We start from the raw sequence: 23,563 nt of genomic DNA, 5'->3' as shown, positions 1-23,563 counted from the left end.
AGAAATAAGGCCATACTCCCTAATCTTAAACAGCACCGAGAGTCACTGGTGCACTGCCTCTTGGGTAGGCAGCAGCCCTCCCTTCCGCTAACTAACGTTAGTTAGCTAGCTAGCTAGCTAGCTAGCTACCAAGTTAACGACAGCAAGTTACAAAAACCGTTCAAACTACATATCTTACATTGTTCGCCAAAAAGTTTACCCTCTCGACACTAGATAATGGATATATATGTTCCATATTGTAGTAGTTTGCTCTCCAGATACGTCGGCTAGCATCTGCTGACTCGCTGTCATCCCACTCACCGGTAGGCCAACCCTGAAACAAGTTGGAACAATTCCCACCTAACAAACACATGCGTTCTGAAACATATCTGCAAAGTTTTAATTGCAACTGAAGAATCGAAGTACTCGAAAATATGGTATATTATCGCACACATTAAAGTAATATCAATACAATATGGAAAGATATTACTTACTATTCCTTGATGAGAACCATCGTATTTTTTTGGCTGTGGCTACGTATTACCGCTGATGTCATGTGCCTTTATGAACAACTCTCTTATTCCGCCCCTTACCGTCTGTGATTGGTGAGTGGCGATGCTTCTTTAAGTGGGTCTCACAGGGGGGTGAACTTCTGTCATTACAAAAATGTAGGTCAATATTTACTAGTGAAAAGTATCTTTCATATGTGCCCCTGTCTGTTTTTCATTGATAACACAAACTATTCAACCACAACCATAAAATTGACCCAGGTTTAGACAACAAATCAATGTCTTCTTCTTCTTCCTATTTAGAGAGCACACACGTCTTTTAGATTAAAGAGTTAATTTGACCACACAAACTTATTGTATCTCTGTATGTAAATGATCACCTGTGGTTGACTTCCCTATGGTAATCTTTTTATCTTTATTTGTAGTAGGCATGTAGACAGGTAAGATTAGTTCTACATGAACTGTGTGATTACACAGTGTGTCCCATAAATCAGATTTAAAAGAGAACAGGAAAGCGTCTCAGAGTAGCAGTGCCAATTTAGGATCAGTTTTGGTTTTTAGATCTTAATGAATAAGATTACATGGAGAGGGAGGACCTGATGGTAGATCAGCACACCTACTCTGAAACACATTGTGAATATGGGGCAAAGCCCAGGTGTCATTGCACGGACTACAGTGAACAGTGTATAATTGTGGCCACAAGATTTTCCCACCCTCATTCATTAATGCAGAGATACAGCCTTTTCATCAGCATTCTAAATCTTTATGGCAATAAAATGAGGCAAAAATACAAGAAAGCAAACATGATTTTTATTGAAACAGTTATACTGATAAATGACAGAGATGGTTGTCATGAAGTTTCCATGTTTAATTTAAAAAAAAGTCATGGGCTAAAAAGTCATACATGGTACTTAACATTGAATAGTAAGAGAATCCATGCTTCAGAGCAGACACTCAATTCACAAAGAAATCAGGCAAAAAGCCCATTTCCATTTCAATAAAAAATATTACAGCTTTTTTTTTTTTACTTTATCCATCTTTACATGGAACAGTTGTTCACTTTTTTAATAATATAAAAACGCTTAGTACTGATTGTGAAACACTGGATTTAATTTACAAAATAATAATAATAATATTAATAATAATAATAATAACAAATAATAATAACAATAATCATTCGATTTAAACAAAAATAGAATGGAGGAGACCAGTTGGAGCGGTTTCATCTTGGCCCACACTAATACACATTTTTGGGGAGGAAATACCGATTGGCATTGAAGTCTACCTGACACACACATACACACAAACACAGTATCAGGTCTTTGAGTCTTTCTCATTGCCATTTACAGTGTTATGGGCACAACGACAAGACACTCTCTAAGCATTCATGAGCCTCTGAGGCATCACTCTCATTGGCTGATCAAATCCTTTTCATTGTCAATCAAGTTCGAGTGGCCCTCCGGAAAATGCCCTACTCCCCCAGTACACAGGATAGCAAAATACCGGCAATAGGACCATTTTAAAGTGTCTCAGCATTTGGAGGAGGGGAAAAACCTGCCAGGGGAGAGGAACTTGTATCCATTGCCAGCAGGTAGTCTGATTGAGCGAGCACCAGGGCTGCTGCTAGTGGAAATAGTGGGCGAGGGGGCCATCTTTCTGGGGTTGTGTCCGTTGGAGGGGCTCTTGCTGCCCCTGTCCAGCGAGTGCAGCCCCAGCTCCCGCAGCTCCAGGCTGTCTTGGGCGTCGCTGGGGGAGCAGTGTCGTGGGGAGAGGTTCAGAAGGCTCAGCACATCTCTCTTGGCAGAGACCAGGGATCCTGGGGCGCCACGGAGAGCACGGACTGGACCCAGATGTTGTTGTTGTTGCTGGGCTGCTGCATTGGCCCAGAATGTCTTCAGGTTGTGGATGGCCACAACCTTCTCATCAATTACTCCCCGTCTGAGGCGGTCCAGGTCTGGGGCATCGGCAGGACTGGAGCAGGCAGAGCCCGTGGAGGAGTAGGAGAGAGCTGGAGATGGGGCACTGCCAGCTGGGGACTGGTGGCCAGAACTGGGGGACACGTTACTGGGAGAGCGGGAGATGTGCCCACTATAGGGGGAGCTAGGGTATTTTAGCTTGAACTGGGCGTGGCTGTCCAGGGTGGGGGAGGGGTGACTGCTATCCTTTAGGGAGGTCTCCGAGGCTGCAGGGCTGTTGTAACCAGAGCTGATCTTCTGCAGAGAGGAAGAGCGGGATGGAGGTTTGGGTCGTGGTGAGGACTGGGCGCGGACACTGGCGCTGCTACTGGGACGGCTGAAGGCGCTGGTCTCTGAGGAGCGGAAGGCAGAGCTCCGGGCTGTGGCTCCAGCTACAGCCCCCTCAACCCCAGCCCGCTGTAGACTCCCCACTGCCCGCAGGTGGCTTTGGGTCTCCTCCAGGATCTTCTGGGCCAGCTCTTGGGGATCCAGAGGGACAGTCTTCTCTTCCTGGGATTTGACGGTGCTGTCTGTCTCAGTGCTGGACTGGTCCGACTCACCTGTGTCTGAGCTGCTCACCTTGCCCGGCACCTTCTGGAAGGGAGAGTTGGAGCTAGGAACCAGGCTGGTCTTGACAGGGGAGGTGGGGGTGCTGACACTGCCTCGTGATGACACAGACACCTGGTAACCCCGCCCAGTGCCTGAGCTGGACCCCCCAACAACACCCCTGCCCCCGCGGTGGAGGTGGCGCTGACCATGACCCAGAGGTAGAGGCAGGGAGTCACAGTGGCTTCCCAGAGGCTCACTGCTGATGATGGAGAAGCCTTCATACTCCTCGTCATCTCCCCGGCCCCCTCCTACTGCTGCAGCCGCCCCATGAGGAGAGGAGCGACTGCGGGGAACGTGTGGGTGTTTGTGGGCAGAGAAGTGTGCTGTGGCCCCACCACGCTGTCGATGGCCCAGGAAGTCACACTCTGACTTGGATGCAAAGCTCATGGTGGAGGCCACGGAGCTCAGGCTGTAGACGGAGATGGCATCTGAGGCCAGATTGTCCAGGCAGGGTGGGGAGAATGGTGGGTTGGGGTAGCCCAGCGGTAGGGGGTTGGAGACAGACTGGGCCGAGGCCAGGGACTCCAGGGAGGACGAGCTGTCCAGGCTGAGACGCTTTGGCAGCTCTGTGGAGTCTGGGATAGAGAGGAAGGGAAAGAGCGGGACAAAATTGTAAGAGTATACATTAACCTATCATGTATCAATCAACTTTAATCACCGCGTATCTATAAATACGATACTTACCAAATAGTGCCAGTAGGGACTGGAGGGCAAAGTGCATGGTGCGGCGGTTGGCTTGCTTCCCCGTCTTCAGTACCACCTCCTCCTGCCCCACCTCACACAAGTCGAACCCTGTACACACACAGGACAGTTACTCTACCAACCTAGCACACATACAGCTGTCTTGTTGTGTTTCACTCTACTCCTACTACTGACAAATTAGGAAGTTATATTCGGTTGGATATTGATTTTATTGATATCAATATCTCACCTAGTGCAGCCAGGAATTCATGGCACCCTGGCAGTCTCCAGAGCTGCACACTGATGGACACCTGGATGGGCAGCAGAGAGAAGTCCTGCTCCTTCTCCCCTGTCTGCAGCTGGACCAGCACCTGGTGGAGCTGGAGGGACAGAGGAGGATGGAAATACAGGAGTTCAGACAGTAATAAAGGAAGCTAAATATACCTTTAACTGGTTCATACCATTTTTAAGGACCCGAGTTGTGGATATACTTTTTTAAAGCAATGAAGTAGAACAAAACTGACAAATGTGTGATGGTTGTGCTCAAGCCAACTGTTTTCCTCCATACACCAGTGTCCTAAAATGACTTCCACCACGCCCATCTTTGTTGTGGCAGGGGAAATGTAGTTTCTGGCACGCTTAGTAACTCTTATATTATTATTATTATTATTATTATATTATCTGCCCTTTGACCCTGTGTGGAGTTGATCCTTGTTCGCAGAGGATTTGGCTCTTTAGCCTAGCAGGACGACAGTGCCTTTACTGTGGGGCATGGATCAGTGGCTCAGGGTGGTTTAGATTAGGAGGGAACCACCTGTGCTCTCCAGGCCACACACACCCTCACTGTTTAGGGATTATTCATCCTAGAACAGAGACACCTTTGTTCATTAACACCCTTCTTAACCTTTTCTTTTCTATTCATGGTCTGTTTGTTTTTTTGCATCCCTCTGACTACCGGCCCATAAACATCAGTGTGACCTTGAACATTCATAATACTGCAGAGTCCAGCAGTGGATTGTTGTCCCTGCTGCAGCACGCGTTAAACTGGGGTCTCCTCGAGGTTGTACCTCAGTAACGGGACCAGCATGTGATATGAGAATGTGCTAAAAGAACAGAGTGCTTCAACTTCACATGCAGCTGACCTACTGCTCAATGAAACAGCTGATGCAAGAGGGTGGTGTTATGTGGTTGAAAGCAGCATTGAAAAGGAGAGGGGATGTCACAGCACACTTACCATTCCCACCATATTTTTAACAGCCTTCAGAACGCAGGTTTAGAGACAGGGGCAGGAGAGAGAGAATATGCTTTTAGTTGCATGCATACAGGCCATTCACAAAGAGCAGAGGAGACCAGGTCCAATGGGGACACCAAGGGCACACAGGGAAACAGAAAAACACCACTGTTGGGTAGTGTGTCGTTACACACATACTACACAAAACCATTGAATCACCATACATAGTTGCCTATGCAGTGTGATGTCAGGAATACCTCATGTATCATACATGCTTGGAGTGTTTCAAATGTTATGGTCACCACCAATGTGGAAACAAAACCTCAAATCCCTTTCTTTTTTAATGCAGACATGGGTAACCCTCAGTGAGAGTGACAGGGTTAACTCTCTGGCATCGTGATGAAGACAACTCAGACTCAGAGGTGGCAGTGGTTGAGATCCTACTGGGGCTGCTGGGTTGCAGCATGCAGATTAAAGAGCGGGGTTTGCAGGCGGCCGGTGCGTCACGGTCTAACTAACCCATGCAACAAGGTTAACTGATTATATAATGATGCTTTGTTCTGCCTTCAGCCTTCATGGTCCAAGTGGTTAAGTAAGTTCCCAGTGGTTCTGATGATTTCCTCCATAATACACAATGGCTATCTACCTCTTTGGAGTTAAATACTACACTCCACTGGTGAGCAGTAGCGCTGTGGTGCTGTGATGCTGTGATGTTGTGGTGCTGTGATGATGTGGTGCTGTGGTGCTGTGATGATGTGGTGCTGTGGTGCTGTGATGCTGTGGTGCTGTGATGATGTGGTGCTGTGATGATGTGGTGCTGTGATGCTGTGGTGCTGTGATGCTGTGATGCTGTGGTGCTGTGATTCTGTGGTGCTGTGATGCTGTGGTGCTGTGGTGCTGTGGTGCTGTGATGCTGTGGTGCTGTGATGCTGGGGCCTACCCGGTTGATGAGCTGCTCGCCTGCCTCAGAGGCGGTGATGAGTTTACACAGGGCTTGGAGAGCTGGGGGCGGTAGACCTGGGAGACACAATCAAAGCAGATGGTTCCTTATTCCTACAAGCTGCATTTAATATACCCTACGTTCAGTAGAAGAGGATAAACAGGTTATACTATCTGTGTGTTGGTAAAGAACTGCTTGATAAGCAGTATTGTAACGTTTGATATTCAATAGTAGGCCTACACTGAACCAGTATCTCTGCATTAGAGACCTCTCTAACATCCAGAAAGCTTACATTAAACTCCCATTCCCTTTCATGCAAAATACATTAGTTTATCATCAAATATGGAGTTTTGTTGAGCAACTATCTTCATTTACTCCCGTAACGGCCGGTATGTACTTCAAAAAAGGTCTGTTTTACAAGCATCTGAAAAAACTCCTATTCGGCAACAACAATGTATTCAGCTGCTGTAGACCTGAGTGATTTACATTGGAGGTGCAAAATAGGAGTTTGTTTCAGTTGCTTGTACATTTTATTTAGAAATTTTTCTGGAAGTACATGCTGCCCATAAATGAAGATAGTTGCTCAACAAAACTCCATATTTGGTGATAAACTAAGGTATTTTGACAGCTGGTGAATGGGAGTTTGAATCGGAGCTTTGTGGCATAGAGAGGTCTTTCACACACAGATACTGGTTCAGCATACACACATAACATTCTGAGAGATGTAGGCTTGGTTCTTTTCATGGAGCTGTTCTCCATCTTACTGTACTACCTAAAGTTCCATGTCCTCCTGCCAAGGCTCAGTGCCTACCAAGTATTGACTGCAGGGTGGTGCTACACTGCTGCAGCCTGTCTCCAGGGTCTGCTATGGGGAAGAAGACAGCAGCAGGGATGCCGGTGCCAGCCGAGTCCAGGCGGAAGCCCACAGCGGTCAGCAGGGCATGCCAGCCTGGGACACCCCCCACCTTGTTCTCCACACTCTGCTGGGACGTGTACATGGAGTTACGCTGGCCGTTCTGAATCCTCTGGAGAGACTTCTCCACCTGGTGGGGACAGGGGGATTTAGAGTAGAGTGTGTGTGTGTGTGTGTGTGTGTGTGTGTGTGTGTGTGTGTGTGTGTGTGTGTGTGTGTGTGTGTGTGTGTGTGTGTGTGTGTGTGTGTGTGTGTGTGTGTGTGTGTTCATGTATGTATGTGTTTGACCCTCACCAGGTGCAGTAAGACTCGCAGAGCATCCCGTGCTCTCTCTGGATACTGTAGGATCTCTGCTAGAGCCTGGCCAATCAGGGACGAGGGGCTGTTAAGCTTGACATCATTACCAATCAGCATGTAACCTGGACAAACACACCCACAAGATCAATAGGAAAGAGAGGAAGAGAGAGATACAGACGGTGAGAGTCCAAAGTACTTCTGACACACTTGGGAGTATAGGTGAACTGGGATCTACTCAGTTGGAGGTGACAAACCAAGTCAATCTGAGTTTCTGGAAGTAGAATGTCTCTAACCTGCCCAGTTGGAGGGGTGGGAGTACTGCTTGCTGCTCTGGACAGTCTTCATGGCGTCTGCGAGGGCAGCGCTGGCCTTGGTCCCGTTGAGCAGAGCGGTGTAAAAGGCATGGACGAACACTTTGGAGGCTGAAACAGGAACAGGCCACAGAGACACCAGGACACACTGGGCCCCAGCAGCCAGGAAGGCCCTGGTCAGACCTACCACACCGTCTGCTGTCACCTTACTGCTGGACTCCTGGTATGACCTGTAGAGAAGATATACACACATACACCACCAACACATGGTTATGTAAACCTCTATCACAAATACTAGACTACTGCTCTGTCGACCACAGCATAACTAAGTAACTATCAGTGGATAACAGACAGTGGACATTTTGCAATAGAACCAGGTTTCCCCCCTCTCCAGCCTCACTTGAACTAATAGGTTTCCCATATTAGGCAAGCCGCCCATCTCCTGGCCCACTCACCCCAGCACCACCAGTTTGACAGGCAGCCTCAGGTCCAGTATATCAGCAGCGGTGAGCAGGAACTCCTGCAGGGGAGGGCTGTCACAGATACTCTCTGCGTCGCTCCCATCATCCTGCAGGTGCAGGCTCTCTGGGATGGTGTAGCTGCTCCCAAACGAGCCCTTCCTGCCCCTGCCTCCGCTGCCTCTCCTCCCTCCCCCTGCCCCTCTCCCTCCAGTCCCCGCCCCGCCGGGTATACTCTCTGGGTTGGGTGTGAGCACCAAGGCGGCCAGCTTCCATGAGATGTGGGTAGCGAAGTGGGCACACTCGGCCTGGGTGAGGGCACTCATCACCCTCTCCTTGGTGGCAGAGGATCCAGCCAGGGGCTGGCAGCCCAGCAGCTCAGACACCATGAGGGCCTCCTCCTCGGCAGAGGGCATGGGCCCCCACAGCCAGCGGTCCATCACAGACGACGGCAGACGAGGGTTCCCCACCACCGCCGCCATGGACACGCCCCCGCAGGAAGCTGGCCCCGCCCGCCGAGAATGACTCTGAGGACACATTGAGAGAGGCCGATGATGTCAATGATAGAATGACTCTGAGGACACATTGAGAGAGGCCGATGATGTCAATGATAGAATGACTCTGAGGACACATTGAGAGAGGCCGATGATGTCAATGAAAGAATGTAACAGGAGCTTGAGAGTGTTACTAACAGCAACTAAAGAAGGTATGTCATTCAAATAAAAGCGATTGTGTCATTTGACTAGGATGTTGACCTTGGAGATGGTCCCCATGCCCCGGATGGAGGGCACAGCGATGAGGCTGAAGCGTTCATACAGGTACTCATTAGAGGAGCTGCCCTTCAGCAGGGCGAAGGGGATGAGGTACAACTCCCCCTCCAACACCAACACCAGCTGTCTGTGTCTGCCCACGGGACCACTGGAATGCATCAGGCCCTGGACAGGGAGAGATTAGTATTGATATTATAATTACTATAGTATAAACACTACCTCTCTCTCTTTCTCTGTCCCCCCTCTCCTTTAAAATACACACACGCCACATGCAAATGGGTCATGGGCACATATGCTCACCCCTTCCATGGGTGCGATGAGCAGGTCGTAGAGGGCACGGAGAGGAGGTTTGCTGAGGCTGCTTGGTCGGCGGGGCAGAGAGGAGCAGCCATCTTTGGCTGGGGACATTGTGTTACTGAACAGGCTGGTCATACTCTGGCAGCTCCTGCAAAACACACAAACACAGTGCTCATTTCATAAAGAGCAGCACTCTAAACTGTTTGAATAGAGAATTGGTCATTACGGCTATTCACACTGGCACATACGGCATAGCGGTGTTAGGCAGCTAACCAGGCACACGCGCGCACACACACACACAGTACTGGTAATGGTCTTTCCAGTTGAGGAACTGTGCCTAGAGCCAGCCAGCCTGCCGCAGAGTGCTGCATCAGAAGTCCGTCCCCCCTGGTGAGATGCAGCAGAGTCAGCCACAGCAGCAGTTCCTTTGGGCAATGTATTAATGGCACAACACTGTATGGCACGGGGGGAGTGATACTACCCAGCACATTGACTCCTGATGTCCTGTCTCTCTTCCTGTTTCTGCCCTTCATAATGCTCTCTCAGACCTGGACTAGAGAGTCCACTTCAGATCCCCTTCAGATCCCCTTCAGATCCCCTTCTAAGTCTCAATGGAAGAATGCACAGTTATATTTTCTGTTCTGAGACAACAATAATAATAATTTGTGCATTTGAGACAATATACATGTCCACTAGATGGCGATGTGGCTCTGTAGCACTGTGGAGGGGAGTGAGCGTGATAGACTCACTGCAGGAGAGGGAGGGAAAGTGACACCTCCCTGCTCAGGTGAGGTGAACTGTGTGATGAAGAGAGAGTGATGGCTCCCTGCTCAGGCGAGGTGAGCTGTGTGATGAAGAGAGAGTGATGGCTCCCTGCTCAGGCGTGGTGAGCTGTGTGATGAAGAGAGAGTGATGGCTCCCTGCTCAGGCGAGGTGAGCTGTGTGATGAAGAGAGAGTGATGGCTCCCTGCTCAGGCGAGGTGAGCTGTGTGATGAAGAGAGAGTGATGGCTCCCTGCTCAGGCGAGGTGAGCTGTGTGCCACTGCCACGCTGAGCTGAGAGCTGTGGTAATGGCCGCCGTGGACCTATAAGCCTTCCACTTTGTTTACACACAGCCAGGCCCAAGCTCAACAGCTCACACTGCTACTGCTATCCATCTGCTGTAACAGCCAGTCCCCCCCCCCGCGACCCCCTCTATCCTGCCCTCCTGGTGGCCCCAAGCAACTGGCTCTCCTCCAGCCCCCTAGCACGCTCCAGTCTCTCTCTCCAAGGCCCTGGAACAGGCCACCGAGGGAAAGCCAATAGGCTTTGTTTGCCTAACAGGAGGAGTGTGAGAGGAAATGGGGGTCAAGTGAAGAAAAGGTGCAGAGGGATAAAAAAGAGAGAAGGTTTGACCAAGAGGAAGGGAAATAGTGAGAAGAAAAGGCTAGAAGCAGAAGGCTAGGAGGTCAAGGGTATGTTCAGTGGCACTTTTCTCTGGGTGCAGGTTGAATGGAATGCATGTCAATAAGAGAGACAGACAGGAAGAGACAGTTGGACAAAGGTGGATATGTCCACTGCCAACTCTTCACTAGGATCCAACTCAGTTGATTCAATCATCTAAATTCTATTGCACCAAACAAAGCCGACAGACACCTAGAGAGGCTATCCTGACCTTCCTGTCTGTGTGTTTATACGTTTACCGAGCTTTTCAATAGAGTTCTCCTTAACCTTTATACAATGCCTAGGAACATCTGAGAGAAGAGCTCTGTTAGTGCTTAGAAAGTGAGATTACAGATTAGGTAGTCTCTCGTGGACAGATGTAACATAACTGACAACTAAAGAGGAACTTTGTTCATTTGATCACTGATCATTTGTACAATTACGCAATATTTTAATTCTGGGTTTCCAAGATTAAAGATGAGGTGACTTTTAACCTATCAAATTAGCTAGCTCCTGTATATACTGTATATATATATATATATATATTCACTTCAGTAGCTCTCTCTAAAGATTGATGAGGTCAAAGATAATGTCAGAAATTTAGACACCTTGGCACAAACTATACAATCATATCTTCACGCTCCAAATCCCTGTCTTTTACCTTGTTCTTCATTCCATTGTTGACATAATATTTTTTTGTAATGTTTTTTTTTCTTCTAATAAAATCTATTCTCTGAATTTAAAGTCATTGAGGTAATAATGTTGCTCTCTCACGTCATCAGTCTTCACCTCAGACAGCGAAGGGCCATGTTGATGAGGAATAAAATAGGAGAGACCTTGAAAGCCACATTTTATCATAAATATCAAAACCCCAAAATGTATGACTTGAAATGACAATGAGCCTTTATTCATTTTCCTCTGCTTTAGTGAGATTGACGAGTGGCTCTTAAGCACAAGGGGCTTCATGATTCAGATATTTTTGGGGCCCAAAATAATGAGCGGATTATTACTGGCAACCCATTAAAGAGGCTTAATGAGCATGGAGACTCAATTACAGCTGGAATTACCCTCTCATCAAAGAGGAGCTCAACTGGAGACGAGGACAGAGAAACACGACCCAGACACACACACACACACACACACACACACGCTTAAACACACACACACGCACGCATGCTTAAACACACACACACACACATGCATTTAAACACACACACACACACACATGCTTAAACACACACACACACACACACGCATGCTTAAACACACACACACACGCACGCATGCTTAAACACACACACGCACACATGCTTAAAACACACACACACACGCATGCTTAAACACACACACACACACACACACACATGCTTAAACACAACACACACACACACACACACACACACGCATGCTTAAACACACACACACACACACACGCATGCTTAAACACACACACACACACACACGCATGCTTAAACACACACACACACACACACACACACACACACACACACACACACACACACACACACACACACACACACACACACACACACACACACACACACACACACACACACACACACACACACACACACACACACACACACACACGCATGCTTAAACACACACACACACACACACACGCATGCTTAAACACACACACACACGCATGCTTAAACACACACACACACGCATGCTTAAACACACACACACACGCATGCTTAAAAACACACACACACACACAATCAGTACAGTGTAAACACATGCACTGAATGACAAAGTGATACTAACACAGACACACTCAGTCAAGTGTATATACCATCATTAAATCACACGCACACAATTACTGGGCTCCAAAAACAGATAGACACACTTGCATACAGTTCATGGGCACACACATAAACACACACTCCTAATAGTCTAATGAAGGCAGAGAGCTGATACAGGCTTTTCTAGCTCTGCCCTACTCAGCCAGTTTAATAAAGAGGATTCACATGCCTCTGCGATGGCTAAATAAATGAGAAAACACTATTTTCCCAGAAAGCAAATTATTCAAATTAATTCCCCTACCAAGCCAGATCCTCTCCCTCATCAGATAGCTTTCTTATTATGGAAATGTGTGGAATTGGAGATGAACAATAAAGGTTAACTGGAGGCCAGTGTCTCACACAGTGTCTGTCTCACCTGTTGAAGAGGTTGTTTCTGGACACCATGCGGAGGAAGCCTGTGGGGTCAGTCACAGAGTTGAGTTTGTTGTTGAGCTCCTCAAACTGCTGGTCCAACAGGTCCCCTGCCTCACTCTCTGTCTCACTGCTGGAACAACCCCTGAGAGAGAGAGAGAGAGAGAGAGAGAGAGAGAGAGAGAGAGAGGTAGAGAGGGGGTTATACCATTAGACATACAGACTGCATGCACACGCACACTCTTATTCACACACACACACCCGTCCAGTTTCCCAGGCGTGGTCCAGGAAGGGTCCTAACGGGAAGCAGAATGAAATCCTTTTTCATATGCTGCTAATGCTGATCGAGCCAGCACCTAGCAGGGAGTCTGTTCTGTTCTTCCATCCTCTACCCACTCTGTATCTACACCCCTCCTCCATCCTCTACCCACTCTGTATCTACACCCCTCCTCCCCTCCCCATACACACCTCTCTATCTATCCATCAATCCATCCCTGCCCCCCTCTTTTACCCCCACATCTCATCGAAACTCCCCTCCATCTTCCTCTGTCAGCTCACTGCTCACAACGGTACCAAGTTTAACCATGGGAACTGTTGCTCTCATCTAAAATCTCTCCATCTGTCAGGACCTGGTTACGAACCCAGGTCTCCGGAGTGAGAAACAGTCACTTAACCAACTGAGCCACGAATAGTCGGCAGAACCCAGAAGATGAGGCAGACACAGCAGTACTTGAGACGGTGTATTTAATGAAGTAAAAAGTGAAGTTCTTCAGGAAAACATGTAACTCCACAACCTCAAAAGGAATCCTACAAGAACAAAAGTAATCCTCCAAGACAAAAAAGGTAAATCCACAAGGTGGAAGGTAAAGCACAAAAAGCCTCAAAAGATACTAAAAAAACAAACAAACAAGAACAAAAAACAGAATTCCACCGGGAACAACAAGAGTTCTCAGAGTACTAGGGCTGGGTGCTAACATACAAACACAGAGCAAAGAACAGAGGAAAACAAAGGGTTTAAATACAATCAGGGGAAACGAGGCACAGGTGCAAATAATAATGGGGATCAAGGGAAAACAAAAGGTCAAAAGGCACAATGGGGGCATCTAGTGACCAAAAACCGGAACAACCCTGGCCAAATCCTGACACCATCTCTCTTTCTCTCTCATTTCTCTCTCCAGTAATCCATATATTTGCCGTAGCCTTTCTCTGAGATCCCTTCCCATGAGGTCCCTCTCTGTCCACATCTGTCTAACACAGAGCGGCTGCACTCACACCCGTGTTAGCAGGTGGGAGAGGTACATACTGTTCAGGTCAGACGGTATCGGGAGATGGGAAGTGGGGAAAGATACTCTATGGTTGACTGGATTTATTGATGAAGAATGAGGAGACACAAGTCTTCCCAAATATGGACGCTGCCCTTTTCTCTCTCCCTCCTGCTATCTTCCCCTCACACTCCCCTCCCATTCTCTGTATCCCTCTCTTTATCCTCTGTGGAGAGTGAATGGGGCGGTAAGTGGTGCCATATTGTGGCCAGCCAGGCGTAGTGGCATGTGTGCTGCTTCCCATTGGAGCGGTAAATGACTCAGTAATGGGGCAGGAGGGCATGGCAGGCCTGTGGGGGTGGAGGTTGGCAGGGGGCACACAGGCTGTCCACTATGGGCTAATTCTTCATTTGCGAAACATGTGCCCTCATGCAAAATGTAGGTTAATGATAGGGAACATTTGAGTGGAAGTTCAATGACACGAATAGTCGCCTGAAGTAAACCTGCAGTTTGATTGCTCAATTAATTAATTTGTCATTAACTGTTCTTTTTTCAAAGTCACTTCACATTCTACACAGTCTAACAAGTCTCCTCCCATCCCTCTGTATCTCACTCCATCCATGTCCCTCTGTATCTCACTCCATCCATGTCCCTCTGTATCTCACTCCATCCATTTCCCTCTGTAACAAACTCCATCCATTTCCCTCTGTATCTCACTCCATCCATTTCCCTCTGTATCTCACTCCATCCATTTCCCTCTGTATCTCACTCCATCCATTTCCCTCTGTATCTCACTCCATCCATTTCCTTCTGTATCTCACTCCATCCATTTCCTTCTGTATCTCACTCCATCCATGTCCCCCTGTATCTCACTCCATCCATTTCCCTCTGTATCTCACTCCATCCATTTCCCTCTGTATCTCACTCCATCCATTTCCCTCTGTATCTCACTCCATCCATGTCCCCCTGTATCTCACTCCATCCATTTCCCTCTGTATCTCACTCCATCCATTTCCCTCTGTATCTCACTCCATCCATTTCCTTCTGTATCTCACTCCATCCATTTCCTTCTGTATCTCACTCCATCCATTTCCCTCTGTAACAAACTCCATCCATTTACCTCTGTATCTCACTCCATCCATTTCCCTCTGTATCTCACTCCATCCATTTCCCTCTGTATCTCACTCCATCCATTTCCTTCTGTATCTCACTCCATCCATTTCCCTCTGTAACTAACTCCATCAATTTCCCTCTGTATCTCACTCCATCCATTTCCCTCTGTATCTCACTCCATCCTTTTCCCTCTGTAACAAACTCCATCCATTTCCATCTGAAACTAACTCCATCCATTTCCTTCTGTAACTAACTCCATCCATTTCCCTCTGTAACAAACTCCATCCATTTCCATCTGAAACTAACTCCATCCATTTCCCTCTGTAACAAACTCCATCCATTTCCATCTGAAACTAACTCCATCCATTTCCTTCTGTAACAAACTCCATCCATTTCCCTCTGTAAATAACTCCATCCATTTCCCTCTGTAACTAACTCCATCCATTTCCCTCTGTAACTAACTCCATCCATTTCCCCCTGTATCTCACTCAATTTATGGCCCCCTGTATCTCACTCCATCCATGTCCCCCTGTATCTCACTCCATCCATTTCCCCCTGTATCTCACTCAATTTATGGCCCCCTGTATCTCACTCCATCCATTTCCCCCTGTATCTCACTCCATCCATGTCCCCCTGTAACAAACTCCATCCATTTCCCCCTGTATCTCACTCCATCCATTTCCCCCTGTATCTCACTCAATTTATGGCCCCTGTATCTCACTCCATCCATTTCCCCCTGTATCTCACTCCATCCATTTCCCCCTGTATCTCACTCCATCCATTTCCCCCTGTATCTCACTCAATTTATGGCCCCCTGTATCTATCATTTCACTCCCTCCATTTCCCCCTGTATCTCACTCCATCCATTTCCCCTGTATTTCACTCCATCCATTTCCCCCTGAATCTCACTCCATCCATTTCCCCCTGTATCTCACTCCATCCATTTCCCCCTGTATCTCACTCCATCCATTTCCCCCTGTATCTCACTCCATCCATTTCCCCTGTATCTCACTCAATTTATGGCCCCCTGTATCTCACTCCCTCCATTTCCCCCTGTATCTCACTCCATCCATTTCCCCCTGTATCTCACTCAATTTATGGCCCCCTGTATCTCACTCCCTCCATTTCCCCCTGTATCTCACTCCATCCATTTCCCCCTGTATCTCACTCAATTTATGGCCCCCTGTATCTCACTCCATCCATTTCCATCTGAAACTAACTCCATCCATTTCCTTCTGTAACTAACTCCATCCATTGTTCTCTGTAACAAACTCCATCCATTTCCATCTGAAACTAACTCCATCCATTTCCCTCTGTAACAAACTCCATCCATTTCCATCTGAAACTAACTCCATCCATTTCCTTCTGTAACAAACTCCATCCATTTCCCTCTGTAAATAACTCCATCCATTTCCCTCTGTAACTAACTCCATCCATTTCCCTCTGTAACTAACTCCATCCATTTCCCTCTGTAACTAACTCCATCCATTTCCCCCTGTATCTCACTCAATTTATGGCCCCCTGTATCTCACTCCATCCATGTCCCCCTGTATCTCACTCCATCCATTTCCCCCTGTATCTCACTCAATTTATGGACCCCTTGTATCTCACTCCATCCATGTCCCCCTGTATCTCACTCCATCCATGTCCCCCTGTAACAAACTCCATCCATTTCCCTCTGTAACAAACTCCATCCATTTCCCCCTGTATCTCACTCAATTTATGGCCCCCTGTATCTCACTCCATCCATGTCCCCCTGTATCTCACTCCATCCATTTCCCCCTGTATCTCACTCAATTTATGGCCCCTGTATCTCACTCCATCCATTTCCCCCTGTATCTCACTCCATCCATGTCCCCCTGTATCTCACTCCATCCATTTCCCTCTGTAACAAACTCCATCCATTTCCCTCTGTAACTAACTCCATCCATTTCCCCCTGTATCTCACTCAATTTATGGCCCCCTGTATCTCACTCCATCCATGTCCCCCTGTATCTCACTCCATCCATTTCCCCTGTATCTCCTCAATTTATGGCCCCCTGTATCTCACTCCATCCATGTCCCCCTGTATCTCACTCCATCCATGTCCCCCTGTATCTCACTCCATCCATTTCCCCCTGAATCTCACTCCATCCATTTCCCCCTGTATTTCACTCCATCCATTTCCCCCTGAATCTCACTCCATCCATTTCCCCTGAATCTCACTCCATCCATTTCCCCCTGTATCTCACTCCATCCATTTCCCCCTGTATCTCACTCCATCCATTTCCCCCTGTATCTCACTCCATCCATTTCCCCCTGTATCTCACTCAATTTATGGCCCCCTGTATCTCACTCCATCCATGTCCCCCTGTATCTCACTCCATCCATTTCCCCCTGTATCTCTCAATTTATGGCCCCCTGTATCTCATCCATCCATGTCCCCCTGTATCTCACTCCATCCATTTCCCCCTGAATCTCACTCCATCCATTTCCCCCTGAATCTCACTCCATCCATTTCCCCCTGTATTTCACTCCATCCATTTCCCCCTGAATCTCACTCCATCCATTTCCCCTGTATCTCACTCCATCAATTTCCCCATATCTCACTCATCTATTTCCCCCTATATCTCACTCCAATTTCCCCCTGTATCTCACTCCATCCATTTCCCCCTGTATCTCACTCCATCCATTTCCCCCTGTATCTCACTCCATCCATTTCCCCCTGTATCTCAATCCATCCATTTCCCCCTGTATCTGACTCCATCCATTTCCCCTGTATCTCACTCCATCATTTTCCCCCTGTATCTCACTGCCTCCATTTCCCCTGTATCTCACTCCATCAATTTCCCCCATATCTCACTCCATCCATTTCCCCTGTATCTCACTCCATCCATTTCCCCTGTATCTCACTCCAATCATTCCCCCTGTATCTCACTCCATCCATTTCCCCCTGTATCTCACTCCATCCATTTCCCCCTGTATCTCACTCCATCCATTTCCCCCTGTATCTCACTCCATCCATTTCCCCCTGTATCTGACTCAATTTATGCCCCCCTGTATCTCACTCCATCCATTTCCCCCTGTATCTCACTCCATCCATTTCCCCCTGTATCTCACTCCATCCATTTCCCCCTGTATCTCACTCCATCCATTTCCCCCTGTATCTGACTCAATTTATGCCCCCCTGTATCTCACTCCATCCATTTCCCCCTGTATCTCACTCCATCCATGTCCCCCTGTATCTCACTCCATGGGGCGGCAGGGTAGCCTAGTGGTTAGAGCGTTGGACTAGTAATCGGAAGGTTGCAAGTTCAAACCGCCGAGCTGACAAGGTACAAATCTGTCGTTCTGCCCCTGAACAGGCAGTTAACCCACTGTTCCTAGGCTGTCATTGAAAATAAGAATTTGTTCTTAACTGACTTGCCTAAATAAAGGTCAAATAAAAAATATAAAAATTTTATTAATTTCCCCCTAAATCTCACTCCATCCATTTCCCCCTGTATCTCACTCCATCAATTTCCCCCATATCTCACTCCATCCATTTCCCCCTGTATCCCACTCCATCCATTTCCCCCTGTATCTCACTTCATCCATTTCCCCCTGTATCCCATCAATTTCCATCCATTTCCCCCTGTATCTCACTTCATCCATCCAATTGTCCCCCTGTATCCCACTCCATCCATTTCCCCCTGTATCTCACTCCATCCATGTCCCCCTGTATCTCACTCCATCCATTTCCCCCTAAATCTCACTCCATCCATTTCCCCCTGTATCTCACTCCATTAATCATGTCATCACACCCCCCACGGGGGCACAATGACTCCCTGAGACAGCATACAGAACAGCACACTCTTCTATGAGCATCAGCCTGTCTCCACCCTATAGAATGGTATATTTAATCTGGGCTCTGAGTGTGTGTGTGTGAGTGAGTGAGTGAGTGAGTGAGTGAGTGAGTGAGTGTTTGTGTGAGTGTGTGTGTGTGAGTGTGTATGTTACCTGCTGTAGTAGGACTCTACTCCCAGGACCTCCCGAGCACTGGCAATGTGCTGCTCCAAAGATGAGCCGCTGGCCACACCCCCTCCCCCACCCTCATGGAGGTCTGGCCCGCCCTCTGGCACGCCCTCTCCCAAGTACACCTCATGGAACTTCAGGATGCCTGAGAGAGAGAGAATGAGAAAAGGAGAACAAGCTCAACATATTGGTCACATCACATTACGTCATGATGCACACAGCACTGTTGGACCTATTACACTACAATGAAAGTGTAATAAAAACTGTTTAGTTGACTTCACTTTAAAAGAGCCCAACAAACATGTTAACAATAAGAGACCAAGTTACGCTACACGTACGATCTGCACATCTGCAGAGCAAAATTAATAAAACAAATAATGTTCAATAAAATATAAGAGTGGCTGTGCCATCTGCTCCGTGCCATGGGAGCTGAGATGTTGGGGGAGAAGGGAGGGAGGAGGGGGGAACTACCACAGCAGTGGTGGTGGTAGATACTGAGTGTGGGGGTTGAGTTTGGCTTTGAATGTGTTCAGATCTGTGAGTTGGCAGGCAGGCTGCTCACCAGTTAAATGATTAGAGGAGTCCCTTTACTGACTAAGGGTTATTTTACCCAGACCCTGTTCAGTGTGTATGCCAGCAGTATACAAGTGAATATGCCCGGGAAAGACTGGGACAGAGCAGAAGGCTAATTATAGGACTGGTAGCCTCTCTTAGCCTCAGGCAAAAGGCAGCTCTTTCAACCTTTCATTCCCCTCTGCAGTATTACACCCATCTATATGACTTCTGTTAGGGAGGGGTCAGACACCCAGCTTTCATTCCCACTTTGTTGAGTAGGGCTAAAAGAGAAGCAAGGACTAGCAGTCTCCATGGCAGGAAGAGCTGTCAGTCAGGCCAGAGCAGTGACTGGGCTTCACAGCCTCCTCTATTATCTTTGGTGTGTGTGTGTGTGTGTGTGAGAGAGAGAGAGAGAGAGAGAGAGAGAGAGAGAGAGAGAGAGAGAGAGAGAGAGAGAGAGAGAGAGAGAGAGAGAGAGAGAGAGAGAGAGAGAGAGAGAGAGAGAGAGAGAGAGAGAGAGGCTATATAGTCTCACTACTAAAAACTAAAGAGAGCAAGAGGGAGAGAGAGAGAGAGAAAGAGAGGCTACTCAATATTAAAGAGAGGGAGAGAGAGAAAGAGAAATAGAGGCTACTCAATACTAAGGACAGCACAAACTAATACACAAAGCTTGTTCGTGTGAGATTGTGTGTGTACGCACAGGAGTATGTGTGTGTGTGTTTCCCTGTTGACTTGTTTGTGCGGATGTTGATTGTGCAAGTGCTCTTTGGCTTTGTCACTCTCGGTTACCATGGTTCATTGGCAGGTGCCCTGGGGGGTGAGAGGCCAGGCGGGGTGGCACTGCCAGCAGTGGAGTGGCAGGTGGCGCTGCCGCCTGTTAAAGAGGGCTTTCTTACCCTCGCCCGCCTCTGAACACAAGCCATGCCTTCCAGGACTCTCAGCTAAACAAAGCACAATCATGATGAAATTCACTGTTTGAGTGAGTGTGTATGTGTGTGTTTTGTGTCTGTATAATGTGTCGTATAATGTGGCATAATAGTTTCTACAGATTTATAGTCCCTTTACCCTTATAGCTCATTGTATCAGCACACGGAGGAACTGAGTTAGTTGACATCCGCCTCCCTCTCAGGTCTTACCTGCTCCTGGAGCCAGCAGCCAGCTGTACAGGTACCCAGCAGCCATGGAGAAGTAGAGCACCAGGGCCCTCTGGCTGTTCACCGTGTCCAGGATGTGCTCCACTGTGACTGGGGTGTAGGGGTCTGAGTCCTGCTGGCCTGTCTGCCTCTCCACCAGCAGGTCAGCAAATGCTCGTGTCCGACCCCGCTCTGCCACCGCCAACGCCTCGTCATGGTGGCCTGGCCGGAAGAAGGTAATTGGTCAATATTGTATTTTTTCCGTTTCTTTTTTTAATTGAATCTTTATTTAACTAGGCAAGTCAGTTACCGCAGCCAAACCCTAACCCAGACGACGCTGGGCCAATTGTGTGACGCCCTATGGGACTCCCAATCACGGCCGGTTGTGAAACACACCCACACCCACTTTTTTTTTACAGAAGACACAAATAAAGATGGAAATAGAGCAGAAGAGCAATCAAAAAGAGAGGTGAGCAATGGACAAAGAGAGTGTAAAGTGTGAGAACCTAGGCTGACGAGGACCCTCTGGAGTGCCTGATAGGAGGACGTCTGCAGGTCAAACAGAGACAATTTGTAGTCTGTGCTGTGCTGGGCCTCGTGACGAATGGTCTCAAACAGTGCAGACGCTCGGTAGAGCTGTAAGACAAATAACACACAGAAAAACATCAGATACATCCATATCCCTGTTGGCTGTAGAGCTCTCAGAGAGTTGCAGTAGAAGAGTGACGCCACTAGATGGCAGCAGCCCCATCGGTGTAAATGATGTTTGATATCTACACTGCTACCCCTCTCCCTCTTAACCTGATCAGTCCCAAGCCAAATCAGCACATCAGTCCGGTCACTAATTTCAAGTATCTGCTTTGGCAAGCTCTCATATTTAGCCTCACATTGAAGTGCTCTGCTTTTTTCTTTTCAGGACAAAATTATTTGACATAAACAGTTACTACATTCATGAGTTTTATTGACTCTGACTTTTAATGTCACTCGAACAATGAGATGTGCCAAACAATAACCTGATTTTTTAAAAGAACAGTAAGTACAGAAAACTAGTCATTGACAACTGTGTGGAGTTTGTGACAGTGACTATGTGAATTTATTAAGCTCAGGTAAAGATCAGGAACCATCACAATGCAATATTTCTGCATGATCTCCTTTGAAGAAAAACCCTTACATTCTAACGAGTCCTGCGAGCGTCGTAGAGCAAAACAAATCCCCTCGGACGTGTTCGTGAGAGCCTTTCCACGGTGGGGTCATAATAGTCTGTAGCTTAAACCGTTTCGGGATGTCTCTTGGTTTCACAAACTGCACTCTACCTCAGCCTTTGTCCATAGCACAGGCCTGCGGCTGTCATGGGCGGCTCTAGGACGAATTGACGCGTCAAATGTCTGTAACAGACTCCTGGAAGTCTGTAGCTGAATCAGGCAACTCAGATCAGGCAACTCAGTCCAAATCACGGTTCTGTGATATTGGGCCTGATGGACACAGCTCTGATATTCACCTCAGCTGTCCTCCCGTCTCATCTCAAAGATGCACCACGTCTTTCGTCTGTTCAGTCTCAGACACTAACAATCAGGCTGGAGAGGGAGAAGAAGAGGGAGAGACAAAGGTGGGAGGGCAGACACAGTGTGGGCGGAGGCTGTGCTGCCAAGCCAATCAGGAGTGCTGATTCATGGGAGTTGTTATTGGTTTCTTATTCCTCTTCTGTTGGCAGGCCTTCAAGAAGACTGAGAATGTTCCACCTCCACAGCCAGTCTGTATGAGGCCAGAAGTGAGATTGAACTATGCACACCAAACATTCAGATAGCTGCTGCCCTGGGACTGGCACATGGAAGGGATGGAATCGGGATGAATCAGGCATATGTGTGTGTATGTGTGTGTCTGTGTGTGTGTGTGTGTGTGTGTGTGTGTGTGTATGGTGAGTTGGTTAAAGCTATCCAGGCCACTAAAGTATGTCAGACGAGAGGCGAGAGAGGAAGAGAGAGCACTGGGAGAGCAGAGTGTGGTTGTGAAGCAGTCCGGGCTGTCTGATTCTGCTGATAGAGCTGCAGGCTGATTCCTGCAAAGCAAGCTCAATCTTTTGGGCACACAGACATCCCTTTAAGATGAAAAGTAATTTCTCACACCACCTCCCCCCCCGGGGCCAACCTCACCCTTCACAGATTAAAAGAAAACAATCCCAAAAGTGCTATGCTCGCAATGTCCCGCCTCGATGCTGTAAAGCCAACATCAGGATAGGGGCCTAGGACATTTACACTGTGCACGCAATATAACCCATGATTACCGTAACTTTTATCAGACATTTTCACACTGACAGTTGCACATGTAGACCCCATCACGATGCCTAAAATGACTCTCATCATGTATTTTCCCCAGGGCTACGTTCACCCTCTCTGATAGAAGTTATGAGCAGTAAAACATCAAACCCACCACACTGCACTCAACATTCATCTATTAATCCCATGCGACAATATGAAGCCATGTATTCATCACAAATCTGACTGAACCGTGGGCAGGTCACAGAGGACACAGCGGATCAGAGTGAGGGTGTTGAAACACAATTAGGTTTAAACGGTCGTACATGAGGTCAAGTCATCTCATTCCAACAGTACGGATGCTGTATGAATATTAAATGCAGTAATATTGCATAGTGGGACATAGTTGGCTATGTAAATCAGCCCTGAAGTGGGTCAGGCTATTTACCAAGGTCATATAGCTTTACCACCAGCAGTAAAGCGCTCCCTGCTTCCTCATGAATAATCATCTAACCTACACACTGAGGACAACTACAGTGTGTCCTTTCCTTTCAGGACAACACACCACCATGACAGCTACACTGACTGGAGGAAATATCCCAAACATTACGGAGTTGCCTGGGGAAAGAACTTGGGTGTGAAATGACAAAATAGTGTTGCTTTGGCGAACATCTGTTTGACTGTTAAGTCTGAGGGGTATGGG

General features: G+C 47.7%; 2 protein-coding genes across 4 annotated transcripts in view; both read right to left on the bottom strand.

Moving 5' to 3' along the window:
* LOC124034309 (phosphatidylinositol transfer protein beta isoform-like) overlaps nt 1-568 on the bottom strand; it is a 48,347-nt gene extending 47,779 nt beyond the window's left edge. For both annotated transcript variants that reach the window (XM_046347320.1, XM_046347319.1), the window contains exon 1: nt 474-568. In XM_046347320.1, the coding sequence (XP_046203276.1) occupies nt 474-535 (62 nt within the window). In that variant the 5' untranslated portion in view covers nt 536-568. The remainder of the gene's footprint in view (nt 1-473) is intronic.
* A 708-nt stretch (nt 569-1,276) lies between these two features.
* The window catches only part of LOC124034308 (tetratricopeptide repeat protein 28-like), a 52,446-nt gene continuing 30,159 nt past the window's right edge, over nt 1,277-23,563 (bottom strand). The window contains exons 6-20 of one of the 2 annotated variants that reach the window (XM_046347317.1): nt 21,115-21,244; nt 20,612-20,830; nt 18,906-19,065; nt 12,557-12,697; nt 8,954-9,098; nt 8,639-8,818; nt 7,881-8,410; nt 7,408-7,655; nt 7,112-7,236; nt 6,716-6,947; nt 5,905-5,981; nt 4,968-4,991; nt 3,984-4,113; nt 3,737-3,844; nt 1,277-3,627 (exon numbers count right to left, since the gene is read on the bottom strand). In XM_046347317.1, coding sequence (XP_046203273.1) covers nt 2,018-3,627; nt 3,737-3,844; nt 3,984-4,113; nt 4,968-4,991; nt 5,905-5,981; nt 6,716-6,947; nt 7,112-7,236; nt 7,408-7,655; nt 7,881-8,410; nt 8,639-8,818; nt 8,954-9,098; nt 12,557-12,697; nt 18,906-19,065; nt 20,612-20,830; nt 21,115-21,244 — 4,059 coding nt within the window. In that variant the 3' untranslated portion in view covers nt 1,277-2,017. The remainder of the gene's footprint in view (nt 3,628-3,736; nt 3,845-3,983; nt 4,114-4,967; nt 4,992-5,904; nt 5,982-6,715; nt 6,948-7,111; nt 7,237-7,407; nt 7,656-7,880; nt 8,411-8,638; nt 8,819-8,953; nt 9,099-12,556; nt 12,698-18,905; nt 19,066-20,611; nt 20,831-21,114; nt 21,245-23,563) is intronic. The other variant, XM_046347318.1, reaches the window with a different exon arrangement.

The sequence above is a fragment of the Oncorhynchus gorbuscha genome, linkage group LG04 (assembly GCF_021184085.1).
Source record: "Oncorhynchus gorbuscha isolate QuinsamMale2020 ecotype Even-year linkage group LG04, OgorEven_v1.0, whole genome shotgun sequence".
Classification (NCBI taxonomy): Eukaryota; Metazoa; Chordata; class Actinopteri; order Salmoniformes; family Salmonidae; genus Oncorhynchus; species Oncorhynchus gorbuscha.
Note: the sequence above shows the minus strand (reverse complement) of the source record. Positions and strands in the feature narration are given on the sequence as shown.